Source organism: Hyaena hyaena, unplaced genomic scaffold (assembly GCF_003009895.1).
Source record: "Hyaena hyaena isolate Hyena2069 unplaced genomic scaffold, ASM300989v1 scaffold_2532, whole genome shotgun sequence".
NCBI lineage: Eukaryota > Metazoa > Chordata > Mammalia > Carnivora > Hyaenidae > Hyaena > Hyaena hyaena.
The window spans coordinates 1-27,237 of NW_024083170.1; the positions used below are offsets into that span (position 1 = coordinate 1).

At 45.4% G+C, this 27,237-nt stretch overlaps 1 protein-coding gene and 1 long non-coding RNA gene across 2 annotated transcripts; one reads left to right on the plus strand and one right to left on the minus strand.

The window, feature by feature from the left end:
• The first annotated feature begins 214 nt into the window (after window positions 1-214).
• LOC120227576 lies at window positions 215-3,647 on the plus strand. The gene is made up of 2 exons (XR_005527286.1): window positions 215-256; window positions 2,408-3,647. It is a non-coding gene; the product is annotated as an uncharacterized LOC120227576 (long non-coding RNA).
• Window positions 3,648-4,987: 1,340 nt separating this feature from the next.
• PDPR (pyruvate dehydrogenase phosphatase regulatory subunit) lies at window positions 4,988-24,443 on the minus strand (the record flags this gene model as incomplete). The annotated part of the gene is made up of 15 exons (XM_039225658.1): window positions 4,988-5,461; window positions 6,958-7,140; window positions 12,073-12,162; window positions 13,721-13,815; window positions 14,912-15,024; window positions 15,498-15,646; window positions 16,244-16,377; window positions 16,573-16,728; window positions 18,508-18,632; window positions 20,318-20,510; window positions 21,577-21,726; window positions 22,434-22,551; window positions 23,343-23,464; window positions 24,102-24,265; window positions 24,362-24,443. Coding segments are annotated over 15 exons (2,279 nt in total), but the record flags the coding sequence as incomplete, so codon positions are not given.
• Window positions 24,444-27,237: the final 2,794 nt, after the last annotated feature.

Genomic DNA, 27,237 nt, shown 5'->3' on the forward strand with positions numbered 1-27,237 from the left:
AGGGTGTAGGAAAGTATAAGGAGTTGGAATTCCCTAAAGCTGAGGACTCTCTTTGGGTTTGTTTTTATGCCTCAGAGCCCCTGCTGAGTTCCCTCCTGCGTCGGATGACTCTGGAGATCATGAAGTTGGTCAACTGCCCTGAGACCTTCACCCCAGACATGAGGTGCATCATGGGCGAGTCTCCGGCAGTGCAGGGCTACTTTGTCCTAGAGGAAATGAACTCTGCTGGCCTGTCGTTTGGAGGAGGGGCTGGAAAGTCAGTCTTTGGTGCCTAGACTCTGCTTCCTAGAGTTACTTTTTACTAATCTGGTGTGTAATGTGTGTATATAATCTGATGTGTTAACAGTAAGGAGGGAGATACACTTCATATGAGTTGTTCCCTTCAAAGTAATCACTGGGATATTCTAGCAATGTCACTGTGCACAGGGTTTTGAGAACTCTCTTTTTGGAGTTAGTCATGTAGCCTGTGGGATGTACTTTTGTATATAATGTTGATCATTTGATGATCTGGAAATTGAACAGGTAGATTTGGAAGACAAGTTGATGAGATTGTAGACATGTTTGGTTTTCTTGATTCACAGATGTAGTTGCTCAGCAATAGCTTGGTAAATAAAGCCCAGTGCCTACCTTTTTAGATTGTAGGGAGATTACTGGGTGCTCCTCTTCATGTTCTTTCTTCTTCCTGTGTGTGCAAAAATATGCACAGAGCCCATCTTTCCATGCCAGTGTAGGCGCTCAGGTGGATGGGTGATACGTCAAGTGTCAGATTCCTTATTGTGCAGTCAGCTGTTAAGGCAGCACCAGCAGTCAGATGCAATGACAGAGACAGTAACTTCAGAAAGATAACTGAGGACTGTTTCCACCTACCAGCCCTGCACGGAGGGTAACATAATCCCCGTGTCTTACCTTGGTTTCCACTTTTTACTTTTTGGTATAAATGGTTTTATGGACAGTGCTTACCCCTGGTGATGGCAGATACATTGAGTTACTAGAGATGAATAACATTTCACAAGTCGACATGGCCAGAGTAATTAAAATGTCTGTTTATTCATTTACAAACTTAGTAACATGAAGAGGACATCTTAATTGTAATCCAGCTTGATAGAAATACAGGGCATGATGTTAATATCACATTCATGGAGACAGAAATGCTCAGTCCCCCTGTGTACCTAAAGTCACCAGGGCTCCTGAGAAAGATCCCATCCCCTAAAGTGCCTCCCATGTCCAAGCAGCACCTGTTACTACACACAAAGGGCTGAGTGAACTACACATTTACAAATGTAAACAAGGAGTTACATCACTGTACGATAATTACAATGGCATTTTCCTGTATCCAAGAGCAGACTGGAGAGTGAAGTGTTAACTGTGCTGCTAGAAACCCCTTGATTGAAACAAGATGCAGAAACTTTCTATCCCTGTTTGATCTGGGGAAGGGAAGCTATGGGGGGTGGATGGGGAAACCATCAGACTAAGTGAAGTTTCTTTTCCTCCTTCCTGTCTATACCCACTGTGGGGCATCCTGGTGTAAGGCACGAGAACTGGGCCTGGAGAAGAGAGGTGCTCCAAGCTCCAGTTCCTGGTGTGCAAAGGAAATCCTGGCATAGATCTTTTGAAACAGATACTAAAAATATCCTCCCCACCCCTCGTAATTTCTGTCCCTTAGAGACAGAAAACCAAGAGGCAGAAGGTTTGCAAAGGATAAAAATAGGTACATTTAAATATGAGGAAAAAGGCCCATGAAGAAATGTGTATTTCTCCAAGGGATGCAGATTCTCTGCTCAGAGAAGTCAAGAATCATATTATACAATGAATAACTCTGGTGTTTAATGGGTAAAGAGAAGGCAAAGACATACAAAAATAGTTCTTTTGAAAAATAGTGCATCTGTAGTGATGAGGGAGTGTGAACCCAAGTCCTGTATGGATGATGGAGGAGCCTTACAACTCAGCACCGTAACGTGGAGGCCAGGGTGGCGGGGAGAGGCACAGCTGGGAGACCCAGAGCTTGCTCCCAGCTCGCCGCAGGACATGGTTGGAGCCTCAGACTGTCACCTACTACATCGATCCCTCTGCTGTGCTTCTCCTGAATCCATGTGCCTGCAAATGACAACTCTTGACTCGTGAAAATTTTCCCTTTCTCAGGCTGATGAAAAGCTGCTTCTGTCAAGTTTGGGGGGGGATGTGGGGTAAGGGCGGTATGCAGAAAAGAAATGAAAACCATGGAAAGTTCTTTAGTACTAAGCGCTAGTGACCAAATCCCTACATTAGATACTAAAGGGGACCTTGCGGATTAAACTGGCCACGCAGCTCCAAAGAGAATATCGAACCCAGTCGCTAACCCCTGAAAGCAAAGCCAGTGCAGTTGTACCAGAACTACAGCTTACACAAGATTCCCTCTTTTCTCCCTTAGGTTGGCACATGATGGTGAAGACTCACTCCGATGCCAGCACGTGCATCCATCAACCAGAGGATAAACAGAGCCAGAAATCAAGGTGGTGGGTTCTCTCAGTGAAGCGAAACTTCCAGCCACCTCCATGGTGGGGAAGGTGGGGTTAGAATTTCAAATGCATTCAGAGGCAGGCTGAGGGAGAAAGGTGGAGGGAGTTACTTTCCACTTTTAGAAAGAAGGGAAAGAGGTAAAAACTGTTCCTCTAAGGAGGTAGAATCCAGGGACAGCCTCTTTCCTGATGAGAGTCCAAGTGGCTGGACTCTCCTCCTGTGGAAATGGGGTAACTGAGGTTACTCACTGAGCTTTTAATGGTCTCTGGGTCCCTAGTCTGAACTACAGTCTCCACCGCCCCCACCAGTGGAGCACTAGACATGTAGTGTGGTGACTCCAGCACAGGACAGCAGGTGGGCTATCCAAGCAGGTGGATCTTGTCCCTAATTGTTCTTTGTGTGTCTGAGACTGGCACACGTTGTGTTTCTAGATATAAAAAGATTCTCTAGTTGAATATGTGGACAAGATAGAATAACAACACAGAGCCCCTCCCTCAAGAGACTATAAGAGGTGATGAAGGATCATTTCACAGAGAAAAAAAGTACCAGCCATCTGAAACCAGAGTCCCACCACCCATTCACAAGCGTCCAGATCCTTCAAATCTCTAGGGAGAGATGAGCGGTCACACGAGGTAAACCCACGATGGAAACGACAGACTGGAGGATGTGCTGTGAGGTATGCTGAAGTCAGGAACTAGTCACCCACTTCAGGATTAGGACCAAAAAGAGCCAAGTGCCAGGTTCACACTGTTAACCAAAAGAGATGTCCAGGGTGAATTTTAAAGTACCAAAAGCTGAGTGTTGTTAGGGCACTCAATAAACACATCTTGCCAGAGTCTTAAAAGTGTGTCCCCTATTTATGGGCAAGATGTAATTTACACATAAGTGTAGAACTTTTTAGATTCAACCCCAAATTCTCCAAAGATGAGAGTGGTACAGAGAAGGGGATACCTTTAGCTCTACAGTGCCTGTTCTAGCCTCCTTGGTCAGCTGGGCCCTGCTCTCCCACATCCGTCACGGCTACTGCTTCCTGCCCCACTGGCCAGCAGGGCAGCATCTCTCAGCCCATCACCTAGCGAGGCCCTAACAGTTCTAACCACATACTCCCTTAATAAATCAACTAAGACCTCTTTTAAAAAGTGACACTACAATCAGTAATCAAGTAGGAATTGTCTGGATAGGGAGAGGACAAGAAGTTACCATAAGGAATCAATCTGCTGAAGTGGGTACACGGGGATCCCAAAGAAATGCCAGAGCAGGCAGACACACCTGAGAGTTCTAAGCTGCTCAACTCCAACAAAAGGCTCTTCTTTAATGGACTTACAGACCTGTCAGAGCTAATGCTTCCAAGATTCCAAAACAACAGTTAATTCAAATCTGTGACAACACAAAGGATGGATAGAAGTGTGTGACAGCCCAGCCTCACCGTTAGCAGATGGACACTGCCTAAGAGTGTGGAGAGCCTGGTCATTTTCTATTCCAGAGCTCCAGAGAGGTCTGGATGGAGAGCAGACTCGCACAGGACCCTCCCCAGACCCATGAGGGTCATCGCCATGCGAATCTGTCTGTCCTGTGCCCAAGGAAGCAAAACTTGAGAGTCCTGTAGCTCTTGAACTCCACACAGCCAGCACGGTTAGTTCCTTACCAGGACCACACACCCTCCCTGTTCCAAAGGGACGGCAGTGTTTGTCCCTCTCCGTCACCTGCCCTTTCTGCAGCAGGCCTACTCGGTAAAGTCAGATGCACCTGGAGAAAAGGAAGGTCAAGACTAGATGACTGAGTTTTGAGCAGCTGAAAGCAGCAGCACTGTTCAGACAGCAGAAAACCACCTCTGTCTGGTACATTTTCTAAGATCAACACAAAAGGCCATGTGGTCTTTCCCTTTCAAACACTGTGGCTTGTTTACTCAGGCCCCCACACTCACTCCTAGAGATGAGCAAGATGTGAAGGAAATGTTAGCTGGGTGGCCCTGACTCGAAAGTCTAGTAACTGGGTCAGTAGGGAGGCTGGGATGTGGCTGGTGAGTGGTTTGCTACAGAGCAGAGAACATCCGTGTGGTGCTGCTCGTGAGTGAGGTAGATGGTCATCCTCTTGCAGAGGGACCAGCGCCAGCCCCCAGCACGGGTGCTCACACAGGGCTGCCCTGCACCCACTGCAACCCGCCATGATGAGCAGATTACTCCGAGAAGAGTCAGCCTCATGGAGCTGGACTCTCGCCCCACGGCCTACATACCACCAGCTTCCCCTGCTTCTAGACGCAGCCACAGAAATCAGACTCCTGGCTCCCTACTTCCACGAGTGCAGTCTCTATCTGTCCTGCCCGTCACACATGCTTCATGTCCCTGTGGGTATCCGGGGGGGGGGGGGGGGGGGGGGGGGGGGGGGGGGGGGGGGGAGGCAAGAAGAGCAGCCCAGAGTAAGCATTAGATGGGAAACTGCACTGCAAAAAGGAGGAAGGAAGATGGAATAAGGGAGGTTGCAAAGCAAAAAGTTTAAAAGCAGGTGAAGTTTAAAATCCTATCTGGGAGGCAGAAGGTAGGGACTGGAGGGGAGCCTGGCATTACTTCCCATGCAAGTCACTTAGCTCCACGTCATCCTTTCGGCGCTTGTGGGTGAAGAGGGAGGTGACAGGGTAGAGCTTGGCCTTGGCCTGGAACCGGTGTCCCGCGATGTCAATCTCATACTCTCCCCGGTTGATGAAATCTGCTGTCACCACCTGTTCTTCCCCAGTGTCCTCAGAAAAATTGTGCACGAAGCCCAGGCAAACGTGGCGCTCCAGGGTGTAGCTGTAAGCGCTGCTGGTGGTCTTGCCCGCGTACTGCCCGTTGCGGTAAATGGGCTCTCCCCACCAGGGCCAGAGGTCCAGGTCAGTGTCGTGATCGTCCAGGATGAACATAGTGAGGCGTTTGTACACCCCGTTCTGTTTCTGCTGCAGCAAGGCGTCCCGGCCAATGAAATCCATCCCCTAGGAGAGAACGGCAACACTGAGACCGGGCTGACGTGCTGACGCTGGGCGCGGGAGGAGCAGTGGAGGGTCCCCTGGTGTCCCTGCTGTGTGGGCAGCGTCCCCAACCCTCACCTTTGAGGAAGACGTAGGTTTTTCCACCTAGTGAAGAAACTGCATTCACTATAGAAGACCTACTCGGAGAATTTCTGTAACACAGGTATATATTTATCCTTTTTCTATTTTGTAAACAGATTTCAACCACAAGACCACACAAAAAAATATTTAGGAAAAAAAAAATACTTGCTAGAATGGTTTTAAAAAAACCCTATTTTTATATAATCTCAATAGCAAGCCCACACATATATTTGAATGTGCAAGCAATATTAGCAGGATGAAAAAAACTTAGTGATTATTAAAAGATAAAAGAGGTGATTTTTGGGGCAATCGGCTAAGTGTCCAACTTCAGCCCAGGTCATGATCTCATAGCTTGTGAGTTAGAGCCCTGTTTCAGATTCTGTGTCTCCTTCTCTCTCTGCCCCTCCCCTGCTCACACTCTCTCTTAAAAATAACCTATTTTATAAATTTTTTTTTAACTTTCTTGATATTTTTCCGTTTTCCAAAATTTAGTATTCATTACTTTTATACGCGAGAAAGAAAAGTGATCTGTAATTGCTCACAAGGAAGACTGTATCTACTGTGTGAAGTTTAACTTAAAAAAACAAGATGTGGGTGCCTGGGTGGCTCAGTCGGTTAAGGGTCTGACTTCAGCTCAGGTCATGATCTTGTGGCTCGTGAGGTCAAGCCTCACACTGTGCTCTATGCTGACAGCTCAGAGCCTGGAACCTGCTTGGGATTCTCTGTCTTCTCCATCTCTCTACCACCCCCTGCTCACACTCTCTCTCTGTCTCAAAAATAAACATAAAAACAAAAACCAACCAACCAAGGTGCAATAGTACAGCAAGCGTGTGTGGTACCCAGCTATCCAGGTTCAAGTGGGGAAAGTGTACCCTTGTGTTTGCACTACTTAGAGTTCTCGAAACAGAGACAAGCTTGCTGCAGCTGGTAGTGGTGTTTGGTGGGCTTCAGAGGTGGGAGAGAGAGTGGTCACTAACATCCCCGTGACCTTGGACTTTGTAAAAAATGATGTTCTTTTTACTTTTCGGTGAGGGAGGGCAGTCCGTTGAATAGATCATAAATTTTTACAAATATCTGTGACACGTTCGTGGAAAAACTTGCCCGACAGTGCTTAGGCTAAAGGGGAGCAGAGTGGGGTGCATGGCTGCCGCAGCCAATGAAGCATGCAACTCCAACCTGAGGGTTGTCAAGTTCAGAGAGCAAGCAAGGTGCTCAAAACCAGTGTTATCCTATCAGGACAGACACACTCTTCATTCTAAGGACATCCTTACGGTCCCCTTACTCCGGAGGCCACTGCTGGGCCTCCACTTCAGCCCTTCCTTGCTAAGGCAGAGTGTTCTGGCCGTGGGGGGACGCCGCGGAGCACGCTGATACTGTACCTTGTCCAGCTTCACTCGAGATTCTCGTCCACATTCTAGGGGGGTGGTGAGGGTATTTAAATCCTGACCCCAGAAGGCAAAGAACTTCTCAATTCGAAGACTACGAAGAGCATAATAGCCAGCATTCCGGATTCCGTATTTCTGCCCAACACTCATCACTTCATTGTACACGTGCAGGGCATACTAGAGGGAGAAACGGGAGGTCAGTAGCCGGCAGACCTTCAGAATTCAACACGGAGTGTGTCTGGCAGTGCCCCATGGTGGACACCATTGACCTCCACCAGGGAGGATGGTGTATGAAATTCTCAGGAGGTCTTATCCTCGACAAACCAAAGCTCTACTGCCCAGGAGTTATGAGCCAGATTCATCCTAACCCAACTTACACTGCATGGCAGTAGGACCCACAGCTTTCCCTGCTCCGTGGAGCCTAGGACAGGGAGCAAATGTACAGCAGTCCTCACAGAAGAATCCCAGCTGCACTCCCACCACCCCGTCAATGGCCAGGCACACAAGTGTCTCTCACACAGCTCACTCATCCACTGCTGGCTTTGCTCTCTTGCCCCAACTCCCCACCCCCATTACCCCTTGTGCACACTGCTTGTGTTAAGAAATGTGTGTCACACAGGACTCCATGCACAATGTGTTTTTTCAAAGATGATGGCGTATCACAGAGACCCTGCTCAAGTCAAAGAGTAGCCAGGAAGGTGGCGCACCCTACCCATGTCCCACAATGGCCAGCCTCTCGTGTTATTCTTGGTTCTAGAAACTGTAAGTATCAGACACCTTAAGTAAACAAAGTTTTCTCACTTGAAGGCAGATATTCAGTCTCTACCTAAACATATTTAAAGCCTAAGTAACAGACTATATTCTTAGCTTTAAAAACTAAAAAGACAAAACGACAAGAGAAATAACTTAGATAAATACCGTACGATCGCATTTATGTGTACAGTCACAAACAACAGAACCCAAACCCGGAGAAAAAGATGCTGGAGTTGTGGTTGGCAGAGGTGAGGAGGGGAAAGGGGGGGACCAGAGGAAGGGAGGCAGAGGGTACAGACTTCCAGTTACCAGACAAATGAGAACTAGGAATGGAATGCACAACCTGATGTCCATAGCAGACACTGCTGTGTGACAAGTAACACAAGTTGTTAAGAAAGTAAATCCTAAGTGTTTTCATCCAAAGGAAAAAATTTTTAAAAATATTTTTTGAAAGAGAGCCGGGGAGGGACAGAGAGAATCCCAGGCAGACTCCATGCTGTGAGTGCAGAGCCCAACGTGGGCTCGAACTCATAAACTGAGATCCTAACCTGAGCCAAAATCAAGAGTCAGATGCTTAACCGACTGAGCCACCTAGCGCCCCACAAGGATCTAGGAGACATGAATCGATGAGACACGAATGGTGCTAATGAAACTTACACGGCAGTTATTTCACAGGGCATGTCAGCCCATCATGCTCTGCACCTGAAACCTGTACAGTGATGTATGTCAATTATATCTCAATAAAACTGGAAAAACAGAACGCAGCTTCACTGCATGAAGCTAGTGGTGCATTTCTGTACCTGGTGGGGTCTGCTGCCCTGCACGTCCCTCTCCTGCAGCCAAGTAGACATCTACTGAACAGCCACCGGGGTCAGGACAACTTGAACCATGGAAAAAGAGAATCTGTGCTATTGAATCCACACAGCTTGTGGCCCCTGGGCAAGTGACACACCTGAGTGAGCAATGATGGGGGCAGGAGGCCTATGGGGATGGACAGGAAACAAGAGGAATAAAGAGCCAGCATCTCTGTGGCACTCACTGCTTTCCTGTCCCCAGTTGAATAGCTGAGTTAAGAGGAAGGCCAGGGAATGAAGATTTGAGGCAGGTAACTAGTCTTGGACTGGGTGAGAAAAGAGAAAAGCAGGGCCCCATCGTGTATTCATTTTCTAACTACTGGGGATTTAGTGTTAACAAAACCACCTGCCATCTACCCCAGGCTTTGGGAGATTTCTCTCCCCTCAAAGAGACAAGTACAGTTAACATGGGTTTGAACTATGTGGGTCTCGATGTGGATTTTTTAATAAATGCAGTACATGACAGTAAATGTATTTTCCTTATGATTTTAATATTTTGTTCTCTAGCTTACTGTATTAGAATACAGCACACAAAACGTGTGTAAGGCTTCCAGTCAACAGCAGGCTATTAGCAGTTAAGGTTTTTGAGGAGTCAAAAGTTCTTTGTGGAGCTTCGGCTGAGTGGGTGGTCAGTGCCTCTGACCCCCATGTTATGCCAGGGGCAGCTGTATACCCTTCTTGAGGACAGGAACCAGCTTGAAAAGAACAGGCAGGGCACAAACTACCTTGTGGACTCATAGAAAATCATAAAAACAGGACCAGCCCAGAAAAATGTTAAGTAGAAACCAAGGCCTCAAGTAACGAGCTGCTCCCCCATTCTTGGTGAATTCATGACACAGGGCACCCACGTGACACTTCGGAACCACCCCTACCTGTACGGGCATAGCAGATCAGCTACGTTTGTAGCAACTCTTCTCAACTGCAAATAATCCCTTCATCTTGGCGTTGTTACAGCTGTCTGGGTAAGCATACAAAGTTTCATGGCCTAGTAAATTTGTGCTTCAGTTAATAACTAAAAGAAAGCCTAACACTGTAAGTAATATGACCAATGTCAGGAACAAGAAAGTTGCCTACAATCCCTACTCCTTGTCACAACTGGACAAGAGAAAGAAACTGTAGGAATAAAAATTGTTGAGAGAGAAGAAAAACCATTACTGTCGCTGTATAGTAAGATTGAACCCTGAAAATTCCAGGGACTCAACTAAAAAACAACTATAATAGTAAAGAAACATAGAATAAAGAGCTTTCAAAAACCATAAACACTTAGAAGACAATTGAACAAAGACACCCTTCCCACTCAAAACCAGTGACAATATTATTCAAGTAAACTTTAGAAATGTGTAATATCTATATAAGGAAAACTTGAAAATACCTCTGAAGGTCACCAGAAAACCTGAATAAAAACTAAAAGGCATTCTTTGTAAAATTTAACACATTATGTCAATTCTCCCTAATACATAAATGTAACAATCCAAAAAATACCAGCAGAGTGTTTTTAACTAGATAATTATAAAGTTTCCAAGGTGAAATGAGGAAACGAATTACTTTTTTCCAGAGTTTTCCAAGCTGTGAGGGACAATAAGCATTACCAGATATTAAAATATATAATAAAGACTCCATAATTAAAACAGTATAATCCTAAATCATGAATAGATAGACCAAGGGAACAGAATTAACAGTCCAGAAATAAATGCAAACACATACAGGAACTCAGTATCTGGTAAGGGTAGAATGTCAAATCAAGTGATCATCCATGTGGAAAAATGTTTGAGCCACAGCTCATAAGTACAGCAAGAGGCACTGCAAAAGGATGGAGCATTTAAATATTTAAAAAACACAGAGGCACCTGAGTGGCTCAGTCGGTTAAGCATCCAACTTTGGCTCAGGTCCTGATCTCATGCTTTGTGAGTTCAAGCCCTGCCTTGGGCTTTGTGTTGACAGCTCAGAGCCTGAAACCTGCTTTGGAATCTGTGTCTCCCTCTCTCTCTGTTCCTCCTCCGCTCACACTCTCTCTCTCTCTCAAAAGTAAAGATTAAAAAAAATTTTTTTAAGCCCACAAACCCATACTCAGCAACAACCGTAACTATACAAGTACTGGAAGAAAACTGGGAAAACTTTATAAGCCTGGAGTGGAGAAGTCCCTTTTACGTATCAAACTCTAGAAAGCACAAAAGATCAACTCAATTACAATTCAAAAAGTCAAAAAATTTTCTGTAACATGAAATTTTCCTAGTTTTTAAAAAAGCCCTTCTATGTGACAATAAATGAAAATACAAATGACAAACTGGGAAAAAAACATAACAGCAAGGACTATCTGACTCTGACAATGCCCAGAAACTGGTAAACAGACCAATCATTTAATACCAAAATGTACAAAGATATGACCAGAACATTCACTCATGAAATAGTCATTAAGCATTTAGTATGTGCCAAATACTTCTCTAGGTTCTGGGGCAATAAAAGTTAAAACAGGCAAATATCCCTGCCTTCAGAGAACTTAAGGATAACCTGAACAAAATAAAGAAAACAGATTTTATCAGACAGTGGTAATAATTATGTAGAAAAAGAAACCGCAAAGGAGGAGCAGGAGAACCGGGAGGCGTGGCCTCATCCAGATAAGACCTGAAGCAGGTGCGGCTGTGAGAGTCGGGCGGCGGGGGGACGTGCCAGGGGAGGGCAAGAGGACATGCAAAGGCCCAGAGGAAGGAGCAGCAGCACGTTCAGGGGCGAGCAAGGAGCGAGAGAGGCAGCGAAGGCAGGATCAGATCAGAACAGGGTGGTAGACAGGCAGGCAGGAGTGTGCAGGTCCTATAGAAGAGCTTTTGGTTGGAAATGAATAAAGGAAATTAAAACTGCACTGACAATTCTGTATCTGTGAGCCCAAAGTTTGAAAACCCTGTACTGGTACATGCACACACGTACAAGGAAGAGACGCTCTTGTGCACGGAATGGTTTAGAACAGCAAGAACTATAACCAGAAATCTCTCTTGGTACCAGCCTAATGAAACATATTATGATTCAGCGATCTGATGGAACACTCTCCCACTGTTAAAAAAAAAAAAAAAAAAAATAAGCAGGAGGCACTTCCTCTTTAAGGAGTGACAGGGCAAGATCTATACAATAAATTGTTCGGTGGAGAGATGAAGATGAAGAACAGCAGTACACTTCCATCTGTGTTTCTAAAAAGGGGATAATGAATGTCTTTGAGCTTGCTTGTGTATGCACAAAAATCTCTTACATGACCTGCAAATATTAATAGTTGTATCACTGGTAGTGATTGATGGGAACTGGTCAGATGGCACTAAATACTTTCTATAGATTTTTATTTTTAAATGTAAATGTATTTCCTGTTCAAAAAACTAAATAATTTAATTCAAAATGTTAAAGTGCCCCTAATGCAGCTGACACCTCCATGCCCAAGGCCCCGTCAGATCTGGCTCTCTAACCTTACCGGTGCCTGGCAGGCGTGGGAAAGCCAGCCACCTTCCTCTGGGAGGCTCACCTCAATGGGGATGTAAAGCATGAATCCTGGCTCTCCTGTGTGAGTCATGCTCATCACCCGGATCCCATTTGCGTAGCCCACACTCATCTCCTGTGGAAGCAAAGGGAGGAGGTCAGCATGGAGCCTCTTTAGAGGAAGTGAGTGCTCAACATGTTTGTTAAAGGAACGAACACCTGAGGTAAACCTCTTATCAGCTCTGCACCCTTTGACCCTACAACAGATCCATGCACACAAGAGAAATGCATCCTCAGAGTGGTCAGTTTCTGAGCCCTGGGGTCATGAGAAAGGGAGCACGGTCTTTATACTCTCCTCATGAACATCACCATTTCAGGAGCGCTAGCCAAGCTACTTGTGGGAAGTGGAGGCTAAGTCTTTACAAGCATGAAACATTTCTTTTTTGCGAAGTCTTGCTAAAGATTTGTTTTAGGGCCACCCGGGTGGCTCAGTCAGTTAAATGTCTGACTCTTGATTATGGTTCAGGTCATGATTTAATGGTTCATGGGACTGAGCCCCAGCAGAGCTTGATTAGAATTCTCTCTCCGGCTCTGCACCTACCCTACTTGTGCGCGCTCTCTCTCAAAATAAACTAAAAAAAAAAAAAAAGACTTGTTTTAGTCAAAAGTCAAAGGCGTCAAGAGCAACAAAGACCAGGCGTGTGTCTTCTCTGGGGCATCAGGCAGGCAGGTCTTGGGCACCTGCCCTGCAATAGAGGACATCTGATGACCACAGAACACGGTGCACCTGCTACCGTGGGGTCAGAGACTGGGCTTCTAATGTTCAAAATGTGTTTACAGCCATTTGGTTACCTAACAATCACTCTGACACAATCACTGTTCCTATAATGGCAAGTGGTTCAGTCCCAGATGGCACTAGCCAAACTGTTCCCACAGGAAACCCAACGTAACGTGCTACCCTGTAGGCTCACACACGTGGATCACTCGTTCCAGAAGCAAAGACCATACAGGGAAGGGTCTGCTGATGGCTAATGGTGAGAGTATTGTGTTGCTTTCACTGCCAGGAGAAAAAGGGAAACTGTACAATGAGTAGGTGGATCCTAGCTTGGGTCTGAACTTCAAAGAGCCTCCATCAGTCAGTATCTGCCCTGTAGCTGTTTGCTACAGGTTGTCCAAACACTGGTCTGTCTGCACATCTCTTATCAGTGTTGTTACCACTTCTCTTACTCAGTTCCAAGTTGCTGCTGTTGCAGAATGTAAGAAACTTATGTAAGTTGTCTAGGGATTCACTTGAACATCTCTTACCTGGAGATACCACACACACAGAAGTGTCTCTGTGAATGGAAAAGGTGAAGCACTGCATGGAGAGAAGGGACCTGACCTTAATTGGGATTTTTTGGCCTGAGTATCCTAATCCTTTAACTTACACAATTAATCCACTGCTATAGAAAGCAATGGATAGGACCGATGTTCAGAGAAGTTAAATGCACTTTAAAGATATCCTAATGCTTATTAAGTAAGGAGACCTAGAAGGGTGAAAAATAAAGAGATGAATTTACAGAGTCATTTGTTTGCTCCATAAAAGCCCCAACACCCTCTGTGGGCATTAACGTTGTAGTAATACCGTGTAATTGCCGTCACTATAAAAGAAATCTCCCCTTCCATTTAAAAACTAGAACTTACTTAGCACCCACCTTGCAGAACAGACTTGGGAAGTGGTCTGGAGTCATAGGGGCATAGGACAACTCGGACAGCACATCCACAGCTCGAGGGCCAATCAGATTGAGGGCTAAACAGAAAAGAACAAGAGATGTCTGGCCAGTCCAGTAACTGCTGAGCCAAAGGAAAAGTCTGTTTAGGACTCACTCTCTCATGGCCAGGCCTGGGTGAGAAGCCTATGAGAGCATGGCTTTGCTTAGGCAATCCCAGGATGGACACAGAGCGCCCCAAGTCTGACAAACACCTCTTCTGACAGGCCTGCTAAATGCATGCACTACTAACTGCTGGCAAGAGAGAGCTCGGCCAGCGTGTTTCTTCTTTCCGGGGACATGAGGGGGGCAGGGAGGGACACAACATCCCACAGCCACCTTTGCAGTTAGACTGGGATCGTTGAGACCACGTCCTGGCCAGTGCAGAGGAGGCCAGTTCCAGGGCCGGCCACAAACCTCCCACATGGGTCCCATCGCCTCCTTCCTCCCAGTGTTGCTGCATGGTGGGAACAGCCCAACCAGCCCAGATTCCGTCACAGCACAGCAGCGTGTGGAAACTACACCCCAACCACCCTCCCGGACTAGGAAACAACTGTGGTTCAGTAACACTGTGTAGTGTGCCAGTCTAGTAGTAGCAAGCAGTTAAACAGATCTGCTGCTGTGATGAACTGGCCACGAGGGCATGTTGGAAGTGAGGGGCAGTGAAGTGGGGGGCGCGCAGGCGTTCAATCTGGGATGAGGAGACGGACGGGAGGGGCTGCTCCCTGACAGGACTGCTAAGGAAAAGATCATCAGGAAATTAAGTCATCCTCAAAAATTATTTACTCAAAAAAAAAAAAGGTGAGGAGAAATTCTAAAGAAAACAATATTTAGATAATAGATTTAAAGATGTATTTTTCAAATGATTTTCATTCATTCACCCAGTATTTGCACTCCTCCATAGGGGGAGGGGGCATAGCGGGGAAGAAGACAAACGGACTGAAGCACAACTCACGCCTCACTTGGAAAAACTCAGGGACATATCAGAGGTCAGTGTCCTCTGACCAGAGTGCCTACAGCGCACTTCTCACTCTGACCCCCATTTCTGAATATCAGATATAAAGAAGGCAGATGGAGAAAACGTATCCAGATAGGCTGGTCTTTTCATGTGCAGCTGGGCCCAGAGTGCCGGCTTACCAGTGTATTTCCAGGTGACGTCCTCCAGAAGCAGGTTGCTGTCTTCCGGCATGTGTTTCTTAAGCCATGCCCAACAGTGGACCTGCTGGTCGGTTGGGGAAATCATGAAGAAACTGAAAGGGAGACCAGAAAGTAATGTAAGCCAGACATCAGATAAAGCGTCAGGAAGCAGTCAAATTAACTCGTTTCAAAGCAGCCAGTGAACAAAATACTGGCAAATGATCTCTTTGTGGTCAGAGGCCAGGAGCACATAGTTCCAGATATACCACATAAGCACAGAAGATCCTGGCTTCTTATTAGTGCCAAGATATACAAACCTACTGACACACCAGAACACCTTCTCCCAGCAGGGGGACTGATATTTCCACATCGATTAGGTCTGTAAATCTGGTGTGTTTCTTCCCCATTTCCCCCTTGACTTCTGTTTGCACTGCATTGCTAAGGAACTGGCCAGGAGTTACTGAAAGTCTTTTGGTCCTCAGTACAAGAATGGCTTCCCGGACACGTGAGCTGGGCGCTCTGCTCTGCGAGGACACCTCCAGGAAGCAGTGTGCTTGGGGTGGGCGGGGGCGGCAGCCAGCCTCACCTGCGCTTGCTGAGGCGTGCTATGCTACAGTCGTTTTCGTACCCTCCGCCCTCATTGAGCATGCCGGTGTGTACGATGTGGCCCACGGGTACATCAAGGTCGTTGGAGAAGAGGTACTGAAGAATTTCCAATGCCTGGTCCCCAGTGGACTGCAGGGTGAGGGAAGAAGGCAGAGAGAGTGAGCACAAAAACATCTGGTTGGTAACACAGTCTGACAAGCAGTGTGACTTGCTGAGGAAATTCACTTAGCCAGTTCCCACTGCAACAGTATCTGCGCACTTACTCCACTGCAAGAAGCTCCAAAGAAAGCTCGTTTTTTGTTTTTGTTTGGTTTTTTAATGTTTACTTATTTTTGAGAGACAGAGAAGACACAGCATGAGCAGGGGAGGGGCAGAGAGGGAGGGAGACACAGAATCTGAAGGAGGCTCCAGGCTCTGAGCTGTTAGCACAGAGCCAGACGCAGGGCTCACCAACAGTAAGATCATGACCTGAGCCAAAGTCAGACGCTTAACCGACTGAGTCACCCAGGTGCCCCAACTGGCTCTTGATTCTAATGATAAGTGGGCCTCTACAAGCAGATTAAAATCCAGAGAGAGCTAAACTTCAGAAAAATGTAATACAGATAAAACACTAAAACATACCAGAGTTCTTATGAAATTGGTTATGAAGAGGTAGGTGAAAAACAGGAGAGGTTCAATAAATATTCAGAAGTTCTGATTCTATTATTTTGGTTCCCAAGCACTTACTGTTATTTCAAACTTTGTGAAAGAGGACATGTCAATGACACACACAGCTTCCTTACAGCACTTGACTTCAGACTCCACAATGTCAAACCAATCTGGCTTATAGAAAGTCTTGCTCTGCTCCAGTGCCAGGAGGTCTACGGAACGGAAAACAACAAAAGGAAAAGAGAAAAGGAAATTTATACTGGGGACTCTCCCTGTATAGATTAGTATAGTGTGACAGGTTTTTCTTTGTTCTTCTGGAACATATTCTAGCTGTAATACATTTAAAAAAGTGTTTTATTAGGTTTCAAGGCAAAAAAGAGTAAAAATGAGAGAACGGGCCTTCTTACCCTTATCTGGTGGCACAAAGTACTTAGGCCTCTCAAATCCATGTTTTTCCATCCACCTGGCTCCTTGTGCATCCAGCCGGTCATAGAGAGGAGAGGTGCGTAACTGCCTCCCAGTCTGGAAGTCCCAACGGGGAACCTTCAGATCATACAGGAGAGCTAGAACAGATGAGAACAGTCTCTACAAACCCAAATCAAAGAGCCCGAGAACACAGCATCACTAGATTCAGGAGGTGCTCCTGTTCAAAAGAGCAGGCTCTCCAGCCTAATGGGACCTAACGTGCGAACAGTACCCCGGTATAACAGGCAGGCTCCAGAAGAAAGAATGATGTTGTAAGAGCTGCTCTGATCCTTCTACAGAGTTACAGGGCTGTGAGTCACGCAACAACTCCAGGTCTTGTTCACAATTACCGTTTCAAGTTAGCAGGCGGAGACAAGGGGACAAAGGTCATACTTGTAAACCTCACTAGGTCCCACAGCAGAGACGAAGGCTGCATCTGAAGAGCAGAGTGTGAAAACAGGGCACTTGCTTCTCGACAGCGCCTGTGTTGCTGGGATCTCTGATCTGTTACACTCATTTCCTCTCTAATATTTAACCTGTTTCTGAGGTGAAAGGGTACACAGCATACCTTGATTTGGTGGCTCTGAAATTTGACAGGCTGCACAGTACTGTCCCAGTGACATTATTCACATAACAAAGCTAGGGTCACAATTCATTTCTCCTAATGTCCAATCTGCAACAGCAATAAGTAAAAATAGCCAGAAAAAGTGTGTTCTCTAGTCCCTTCCAAAGAGAGGAGCTGACCTCAAACCATTCCAAACAAGAGGTCTATCAGGGTGGGAAGGAGGCTGAGAAATTAAAGAGAAAAAGCCACAGTGGTTGCCTTATCTTGTGACAATTTTTCAGTCTTCTCTGGTACTTTAGGTTCTATTTACCCTTTCCCCATTTTCTGTCATGCCTCCAATTTCTATTCTATGAGAATCAGAGAAGGCCACCCAGCGTGCCAGGTCATCATGGAGAAACTCAAGCTCCATATGGTTTGCATGGGTTCTAAAGTAACAAATGGCTGGGGAAAGCTAGATTTCTGGCAAGTTAACATTTTAACCAAAATATTTGCTACAAATAAAGAACCTTAGCAGCCAACCATACTGCTGCCAGGTTGTCTTCCACAGGTAGGATTCTCTACCCGTGTGCTCATTCTCTAAAAATGAGCACACGGTGCTAAAGGTGATCCAAAGGCCTCACCATGAATGGAACCACCTGCTAATAAACCAGCTTTTCGCTGTTAATCAAGGATGGCAGTCACAGCCCTTGCAGAAACTCAGCTGGGAGCATAAACATGCCCCAAATACTTAGATATATTTTGGCAAAGTCTCAGAATAGTTCCTCAGTATAGAAAGATGAAATTACAATCTGATTTGGTTCAATTCTTGATACAAAAGCTGTCTCTAGAAAATAAAGACAAGGTAAAGTAACAAGTTACAATGAAGCTGGAGAGAAGTAGGAATGAGGAGGACAAGAGAAATGTACGTTTTTGTATTTTTTGAGAAGTGGTTTCCTATCTTGCTGGCATGTAACAGTCATGACAAAAATCACTCAGAGATGCTTCAAGTTTTGAGAGTAAGGCAAATTCCCTGACCTGACAATGCTAGTCCGCTACAAGCTGCAGGAGGAAGTCTGACAGCAATTACCACCTGCAAGTCCTTTTCTTCTTTCCTGTTCCCAGAGGTAAGTAAACGACAATATACTAATGAGAAAGTTCTATAAGTATCACATGGGGCCTAATGCCCCAACATAGGCCTGACCAGTCAAACTTGAGAGGCCAGCTTGAAGCAATTATTAAAGAACTGAGGGAAAGATCTGCTCCTCTGAATGATCCAACAGCCCCCAAGAAAGATGCCTTCAACTAGATGCAAGTGGGATCAAGCTCTACTCACGCATGACTTCCATGACTCGGTGGCGCAGAAAGGTGCGGCTGCTCTGGAGGGCTCCAAAACGTTTCAAGTCCAATTCCCAGATGCTTTCTGATGGATAACCATGCACCATCCATTCAGCAAGGTACCTGTTTAGATGTGGGGGAAGTTGCTGGGCCTCAGATGGGATACTCTCCTAACTGTACTAGGAAACAAGAACCAACAGAATCAAACATCCTATCTTGTCACAGATTGGTTGAGAAACTCTGGGCAATTTCCTAATTTTTCTGAAGAAATAAACATGGATCCATCTACTGCTCTCAAATCTGCTCTGATCGTTTTATTTCTAATGATAAGGTTCCCTACGAAGTTTTTTTTTAAGGTTTATTTTTAAGAGAGACAGAATGAGAGTGGAGGAGGGGCAGAGAGAGAGAGAGAGGGAGACACAGAATCTGAAGCAGACTCCAGGCTCTGAGCTGTCAGCAGAGCCCAGTGTGGGGTTCAAACCCATGAACCATGAGATCATGACCTGAGCCAAAGTCAGACACAACCGACTGAGCCACGCAGGTTCCCCCCTAGAAAGTGTTTTAAGACATAGCCACATCTATCGTACTCTATTCATACATCCAATGGGTTTTTTCTGGAAAACTTTCAGAAGGTTATACAACTATCTGATCACATCTCTGCTTCTTGTAACTCCTCTTCCATGACTGTTTTCAGAGCCATTCTACAAGTCACTCAAGAAAAGTGGACTCGGGGTGCCTGGGTGGCTCAGTTGGTTAAGCTTCTGGCTCCTGATTTCAGTCAGTTCAGGTCATGGTCTCATGGTTTGTGGGTTTGAGCCCTGCATCGAGCTCCACACTAATATGTAAAACCTGCTTGGGATTGTCTCTGCCCCTTTCCTTCCTGTCTCTAAGTAAATAAACTTAAAAAAAAAAAAAAAGGTGCCTCATTAATAAAAAAAAATAGTAACTTTAAATTGTGGTAAAATACACAGAATAGAAAATCAACCATCTTAGTCATTTCCAACTGTGAGGTTCAATGGCATTAAGAACACTGCCACTGCTGTATAAACATCACAACCATCCACCCCCAGAACTCTTCATCTTCCCAGATTGAAACTACATCCACCTGTGAAGCAGCCCCTCTCCGTTCCAGTCCCCATCTTGGCAACCGCCCTTGTACCATCTGTCTTTATGAACTGCATTACCCTAAGTGTCTTTATGAACTGTACTGCACACAGTATTTGTCCTTTCTGGCTTGTTTTAATCAATATGTAAATTTTATTACTTATCTATCTATATCTATGGGTTGGTTGGTTTGTTTATTTATTTATTTATTTATTTATTTAGGGAGAGAGCAGAAAGAAAGAGAGGAAAGAGAATCCCAAGCAGGCTCCACACTGTCAGTGCAGAACCCAACGCAGGGCTCGAACTCACGAACCCTGAGATCATGACTTGGGCCAAAATCAAGTCGGGTGCTCAACCAACTGAGCCATACAGGTGCCCCATAATCAATCTGTAGTTTGTAAAGAAAACTGGTACTACTCCGCATGATTGTCTATGTCACTCACCATGCTTAATGTTTATAAACTCAAATGCACACTCAGTGTTTGTTACACCTCAAGAGCCAAAAAGTACATCCCACAGGCTCCATGACGAACTCCAAAAAGACTTCCCAAAACCCTGTGCACAGTGACATTGCTAGAATATCCCACAGTGATTACTTTGAAGGGAACAACTCTCATATGAGGTGTATCTCCCTCCTTACTGTTAACACACCAGATTAGTAACAAGTAACTCTAGGAAGCAGAGTCCAGGCACGAAAGACTTACTTTCCAGCCCCTCCTCCAAACGACAGGCCGGCAGAGTTCATTCCCGCCAGGACAAAGTAGCCCTGCACTGCAGGAGACTCGCCCATGATGCACCTCATGTCTGGGGTGAAGGTCTCAGGGCAGTTGACCAACTTCATGATCTCCAGAGTCTCCAGTTCTGGCATCCGACGCAGGAGGGAACTCAGCAGGGGCTCTGAGGCATAAAAACAAACCCAAAGAGAGTCCTCAGCTTTAGGGAATTCAAAGACTTCCAACTCCTTATACTTTCCTACTCCCTCTCCTTTCAGAAAATCGCCCGAAAGAGGTTTTCTCAGAAGAGCCAAATGGGCCATTGATCAGAAAGCAGAAACCATGGTGGAATTAGGACACACCTACAAAGTGCGTGGCATAAAGACTGAGAAAAAAGACACTTCTTTAGAAAGGCCAGGAGCTATGGAAAGGCACACAATACATGTGACTACAGATAAGATCTCCAAGGGATCACTTTTCATGGAAGGCTCTTCAGTGACACCAGAGGAGAGCAGACATGTGACAAAGGCAAGGATTTCCTCAGTTGGAAAGATACAAAAGAAGGGACCTTGGCCTTTTTGAAAATAAGTCCATCATCTGGGACAGTGGTAAGAGATGAAACCAGACTAAAGCTGGCTGGTGGGTACACATAAGGTTCTGTATCCTATTCTCTCCACTTCTTAAAGTCTAAAATCCCCTACAATAAACAGTTTATTTTTTAAAAGGTCTATCAAGGGTTGGGAGGCAAAACTTGTCAATATAGATGGTTTCTAATCTTTTGAATTTGGAAACATGGGCCTATATCAACTATCCAGCAAAAATTATTACAAAACTGAGAATATAAATATCGAATCGCTATGATGCACACCTGAAACTAATACAGTATTGTAGGTCAATTCTTCAATAAGAACAAAAACCAAGTAAAAGACGTATTAACAAAACAATTCTACTTTCTAAAAATGTTTTCAGTCTTACAGGCAGTCCTACAAAAAAGGTTTCCTTCTAGCCTAGAATTTCAGCAATGATTTTAGTTAAGTAATAAGCCTGAGGTCCTCTAACCAAGATTTTTGTCCCCTGAGTCCACAACCCAGTGACCACAGCCTTAGACCAGGTAGACGCTGTGGACTGCCCTCTGTAAGGACCTCATGGGGCTGTTACAAAGATCAAAGAAGAAACTCTTGAAAATGCTTTCAAAAAGATAGCATCTTAGACAAACACAGGGCATTATAGTTATCCTGAAGATCGCACACCAAAGTGATCCCAGTCTTCCTGCAGATTCTGAATCTCCAGCTGGTTCTTGCCCTCAGTGAATATTGGCTTCGGGTTCTTCTCAAAGCCTCCAGACAAGATGCCACCCTGCCAGTTCCGGATATAAATTCTTCCATCAGCATCCACAATAGCTGAGGAAGAGAAATGACAAGGGAAGGGGGGGGGGCGGCGGGGAGAAGGGAAAAACAAGGTTTAGAGGTAAACCAGTTTTCTAAATGGACAGAAAAAGCAGAACAAAAATGCCTACTGGCTCTATTAGTGAAGAGCATTCAGTGAACACAGAACTTTCTAGGTAATGGGGGAGGATCCTCCCTCTCACATTACAGTGGAGACTATTTCTCTGTCCCCAACCTGCTCAGTTCCCTACAAGCTCTGGTCCTCACAACCAAACTTCGGAACTACCACAGTGACTGTGAGAGCCTAGCAGAAAGGGGGTACTGGGAGCCCATTCCTTCCATGTGACATCAAGCCCTCTCCCGTGGTGCTTGGGGTCATGGAGTAACGCAACTTAAGCTTCCCTATAAGCTCTCTACAATGTATGCCGTTCAGTCCAAAACTCCAGGTTATATTACAAATATTCTCAATTTGGACCTCCGCTGGGGACTGCAATTAGCTTACAAATTAAACTAAAAAACTGCTTCACTGGAATGCCCGTCTTATCCATCCTTTCATAAAGATTTCTTACAGAGAAGGTGGAATTTGGTCCGCCTCCCTGCAACATGCTTCGGAGAAGACAAGGCTCTTTCAAGTACAGTCTGTCCTTAGCAGAGAGTCTTCCTTTTTAGAGGACAGAAGAGTGGCAAGGGAATATGATTAAAGACAAAGCGTAAGTCCTCACTTGGTGTGTTGCTCTGCAGAGGGGTCTCCAAGGGGCGAGTCAGAAGGTAGAAGTGTTCGCAGGCATGTAACGGGATACTAACCGGCTCCTCGTTGGACAGACCCAGCTCGTATGCCCACTACAAATGGACAGGTTGATTTGTGGGTGGGAAGAGGAACAGAAAGACAAATGAGCAAGTTCAGCCGCTTGAAAAGAGTTTAATTTCAAGTGGCCTATGTGTGCTCTTGTCCCAACGTCTGGTGCGGGAAGCCACATTGCAGCCTGCTTTATTTAGCTCAGTTACATGGTGGGGAGCAACATCATACTTTTTAAACCATAACTACTATTCTCAGACCAAAGAATGACAGACTTAGGAGCTCATGGGGGGCAAGTGAGGCCCTTCTAACAAAATGCCTGGCCTCGACTACAAACCCCAAATACCATCACATGTGACCCTCATGAGGCAAAAAGTACCTGGAGGTCACCTGAACATTGTTGAGTAGAAGCCAGTGGACCAATGTGCCTTAAAACTAGAAGCAGCTTAGTGCTCTGAACGGAATCGATGCTCCTAACGCAAAAAATAGCCTAGTACTTATGTGCTAGGTTGTAGAATGAAATTAAACACCACACAAAGACCCAACACCAAGGATGTGTCAGTGCCCACCCATTTTTGCGGCCTTCCTGGCCAGGAGAGCACTGATTAACCCAGTGTGGAGGAAGGAAAGGGTCCCTATGGTGCTTTTCCTTGAGGACTAGCTACAGGCTTCTGATTGAGGGCACAGGAGTTCTGAGGTTTCTAGTCCCAACAAGGAACAGGTGGTCCCTGAGATGTGCTTAGTCCATCACAGTATTAACCTCATGTCTCCATACCCAAAATCCCGGCAGTGACCGGTAAGTTAGATCAGTGACCCAATGTTGTTGCTAACCTACCTGACCAGCACAGTTGACAAAATACTGGCACTCGATCTGTCCTTTATCGGTCTCCACACCAGTTACTTGTCCTTTTTTGACCATTACATGAAGCACGCTTGTCCGGTCATAGATCTGCACACCTGTTCCAAGGTAAAGAAAGAGGCGGTGCATCTGTCTTCAGATGGCCCAGAATTAAGGCCTCTGCAGCAGATTCTAAACCCATGAGAAATGCTGAAAAAGCCAGGTCAATGCTTTAATTTAAAAACACAAAAACTCCCAGGAACCACATCCTGGGACTGTGTCGATGGGCCTCTTCCAAGACTGAAAACAGCAGGTGACTTTAGTACACAATTCAGTTCTAGGAATCATAAAAGGGGGAGGAGAGAAAATGTTTACATAGGGCATCTTAAATCCTAATCCACCCACACCATGAATCAGTTCATCCGAAGTGCAGAACACCAAGGACACTGCTTAGTCTTCCCCTCATTTATCCCAATGCCAGGACATGACTGGCTTCTTCTGCCCTTGGAGCTTCTCACGGTCTGTGGGAGGGGAATTCCCCTAAGTCTGAACTTTCGGCCATTACTAAAAACCGGTTCCTTAGAGCTTTAATAAGAAAAATGTAGCCGTGAGGAAAAACATTTATTAACAGATAGTATATTCAAACAAACATTCTAAGAGCCACTGTTCAAAAACGGAAGCCAAGCTGGTGTCCCTGCTGATTGTGAGAAACCTTCTTACATGACCTCTTTCCTCCTCACCCAGAAACCTGCTTACCATTTTGGGAGGCAGCACTTGCCAGGGCAAGAGCCACATCAGCAGAGGACACCACCGCATCCTCGGGGACATGCATGGCCCCCACCAGGTCGTGCACGTTGAGGAGAGGGTGAAGTTCGGCCACTTTCTTGGGGGAGATGATCTCAGAAGGGATGCCTATGACACTGCCGCAGAACACAAGGGGACAATGACATGCATGGCCCTCAGGCAGAGATGAGTATGACAGGAGTGTCACGACAGGCTTCTAGCCTCATACGTACTTTAGCCTGGAGTTGATGCGCTTCAGAGAGATGAGCCGGTCCTGAGTTTGGGCTAGAAAGATGGAGCCTGTCCTTATGTAACCTGGAAAGAAAACCAGCCCACACTGAGCAGACCAGGCCAGCTGCAGGGGCCAGGGGAGTGACCCCGCCAGGTTACAGGTTGGAAGACCTGTAGGAGTCTTCCTGGCACTGCCCCATCCCAGCATCCTCAAATGGGGTTTGGGGAGGAGCAAGAAGGATTTTAATATACATCTTAAATAATTGCTCTATTTTTTTAAAGTTTATTTTTGAGAGAGAAAGAGTGTGAGTGGGGGAGGGGCAAAGAAAGATGGAGACACAGAATCTGAAGCAGGCTCCAGGCTCTGAGCTGTCAGCACAGAGCTCGATGCAGAGCTTGAACCCAAAAATGGTGAGATCATGACCTGCGGTCAGATGCTTAACTGACTAAGCCACCCAGGCACCCCTCAGCTATCTTTTAAAAAGGCAGCACAGGAGGACCATTTAAATATTTTCCTCATCTCCTTTGAAACCATCAAATAAATATGCCCTTCCCTGACATGATGAGAATGTCTATCTAAGTTTGGAGATCTGAAATTTCAGAGACTCATTTTTAAAAACTGTAGCTAGGGGAGCCTCGGTGGCTCAGTCAGTTAAGCATCTGACTTTGGCTCAGGTCATGAGCAGAGCCTGCTTCAGATCCTCTGTCCCTCTCTCCCTCCCCCTCCCCAACTCATACTATGTCTCTTTCAAAAATAAACAAACAGTAAAAAAATTTTGGGGGGGGTGCCTCGGTGGCTCAGTCGGTTAAATGTCTGACTTCGGCTCAGGTCATGATCTCACGGTTCGTGGGTCGAGCCCCGCATCGGGCTCTGTGCTGACAGCTAGCTCAGAGCCTGGAGCCTGTTTCAGATTCTGTGTCTCCCTCTCTCTCTCACCCTCCCCTGCTCATGCTGTCTCGCTCTCTCTCTCTCTCTCTCTCTCCCCCTCTCTCCCAGAAATAAATTAAAAACATTAAAAAAAATTAAAAAAAATTTTTTTAATAAAAAATAAAAACCGTACCTACACCAGACCAGTGCAGTGATCCTGGCCAGCAATGCACCGGCTCATCACACCCTGAATCTCACTGCAAAGGGTTCAGGAGTCACTTCCTATTTACTACCAAAGCTTCCACATGGGAGGCCAGTACCATCCTACACAAAGCTACACAACCCATCATGTTTCACACAGGATGTCAAATTGTGCTCTTCCAAAGAGAACCAACTGCAATAACAACATATGACCTGTTAACAAGATTAATGGTCCACTGTTTTCCCACAGAGGACTTTTAAGTTTGGTCTAGAGCTTTCTGACAAAAAATTTACTGTCACAGGTTCAAAGCCATATAACAGAACTCTTAAATTCAGTAAGCAAAGAAGGTACACATCTAATATTAAAAGACAAGTTAGAAAAGAAATATAGTCAATAAACCCACAAAATAATGTTTAATGAAAGACATGCAAATTAGAATCTGATAACTTTTTCCATCTCTCAGATTAGCAAAAAGGAAAATAATACCCAATGTTGGGCACCTGGCTGGCTCAGTTAGTGGAGCCAGTGACTCTTGATCTCAGAGTCATGAGCTGGAGCCTAATGTTAGGCATAGAGATTACTTAACAAAAAATAATATAAAAAGTAATACCCAGTGTTGAAAGACTATAAAGATAAAAGTGCTCTCAAACATGCATGATGAGAGGATGGCCTTTTCAGAGGATGATCTGGCACTACCTAGCAGAGTTTAAAATACACACACTTTTTGCTCAAATTATCCACCTTTTAGAAATCTATCCATTAGAAATGGCAAGAGAAAACAAAGATATACTGACAAGGATCTTTACTGCATCATTATTTATAACAAAAAAAAAAAAAGAGAGAGAGAGAAAACTGTGGGGGCAACTGGGTGGCTCAGTAGTTTAAGTGTTCAACTTCGGCTCAGGTCACAATCTCACAGTTTGAGTGGGTTTGAGCCCCGTGTTGGGCTCTGTGCTGACAGCTCAGAGCCTGAAGCCTGCTTTGGATCCTGTGTACCACCCCCAACCCCTGCATCCGCTCCTTCCCCACTCATGCTCTCTCTCTCTCAAAAATAAACATTAAAATAAAAAACAGATAGCCATTAATTAAAAAAAAAAGATGAAACTACAAATGTCAGGTAATGGGAAAAGGGACAAACAAACCAACCAGCATATATTATGGGACTGGCCTCTGCAGGTATAACCAGAGAATCTCTATGAGCTAACTTGGAGAGCACTCCAAGTGCTCTTTCACTTTCATTTAACTACTATTAAGAATGTTTCTGGGGGCATCAGGGTAGCTCAGTCAGTTAAGTTCCAACTTTGGCTCAGGTCATGATCTCAAGTTCATAGGTTCAAACACCACATCAGCTGTGCTGACAGCTCAGAGCCTGGAGCCTGCTTTGGATTCTGTGTCTCCCTCTCTCTCTGCCCCTCCCTTGCTTCTTCTCTGTCTCACAAAAATTAATTGACATCTAAGTAACTAAAAAAAAAAGAATGTTTCTGTATTTGAGGAAAAAGAAAGGAAGAGAGTGGAGAAATATCCCAGTCCAAAAGATGGGACAAAGAGCTACGATAAACTATTAAGTAAACAGCACCAACAAAAGATGAGGCAAACTTTGGAGAGACAAGATCTGCATGAGGTACACGGTCTGGAACAATAACTGCATGAAGCACTGAGTGTCAGAATATTTAAGTTGTGAACATACACCCCAAATAAATGAACTATTTCAGAAGGGAACTCAGCAGGGGCTCTGAGGCATAAAAACAAACCCAAAGAGAGTCCTCAGCTTTAGGGAATTCCAACTCCTTATACTTTCCTACACCCTC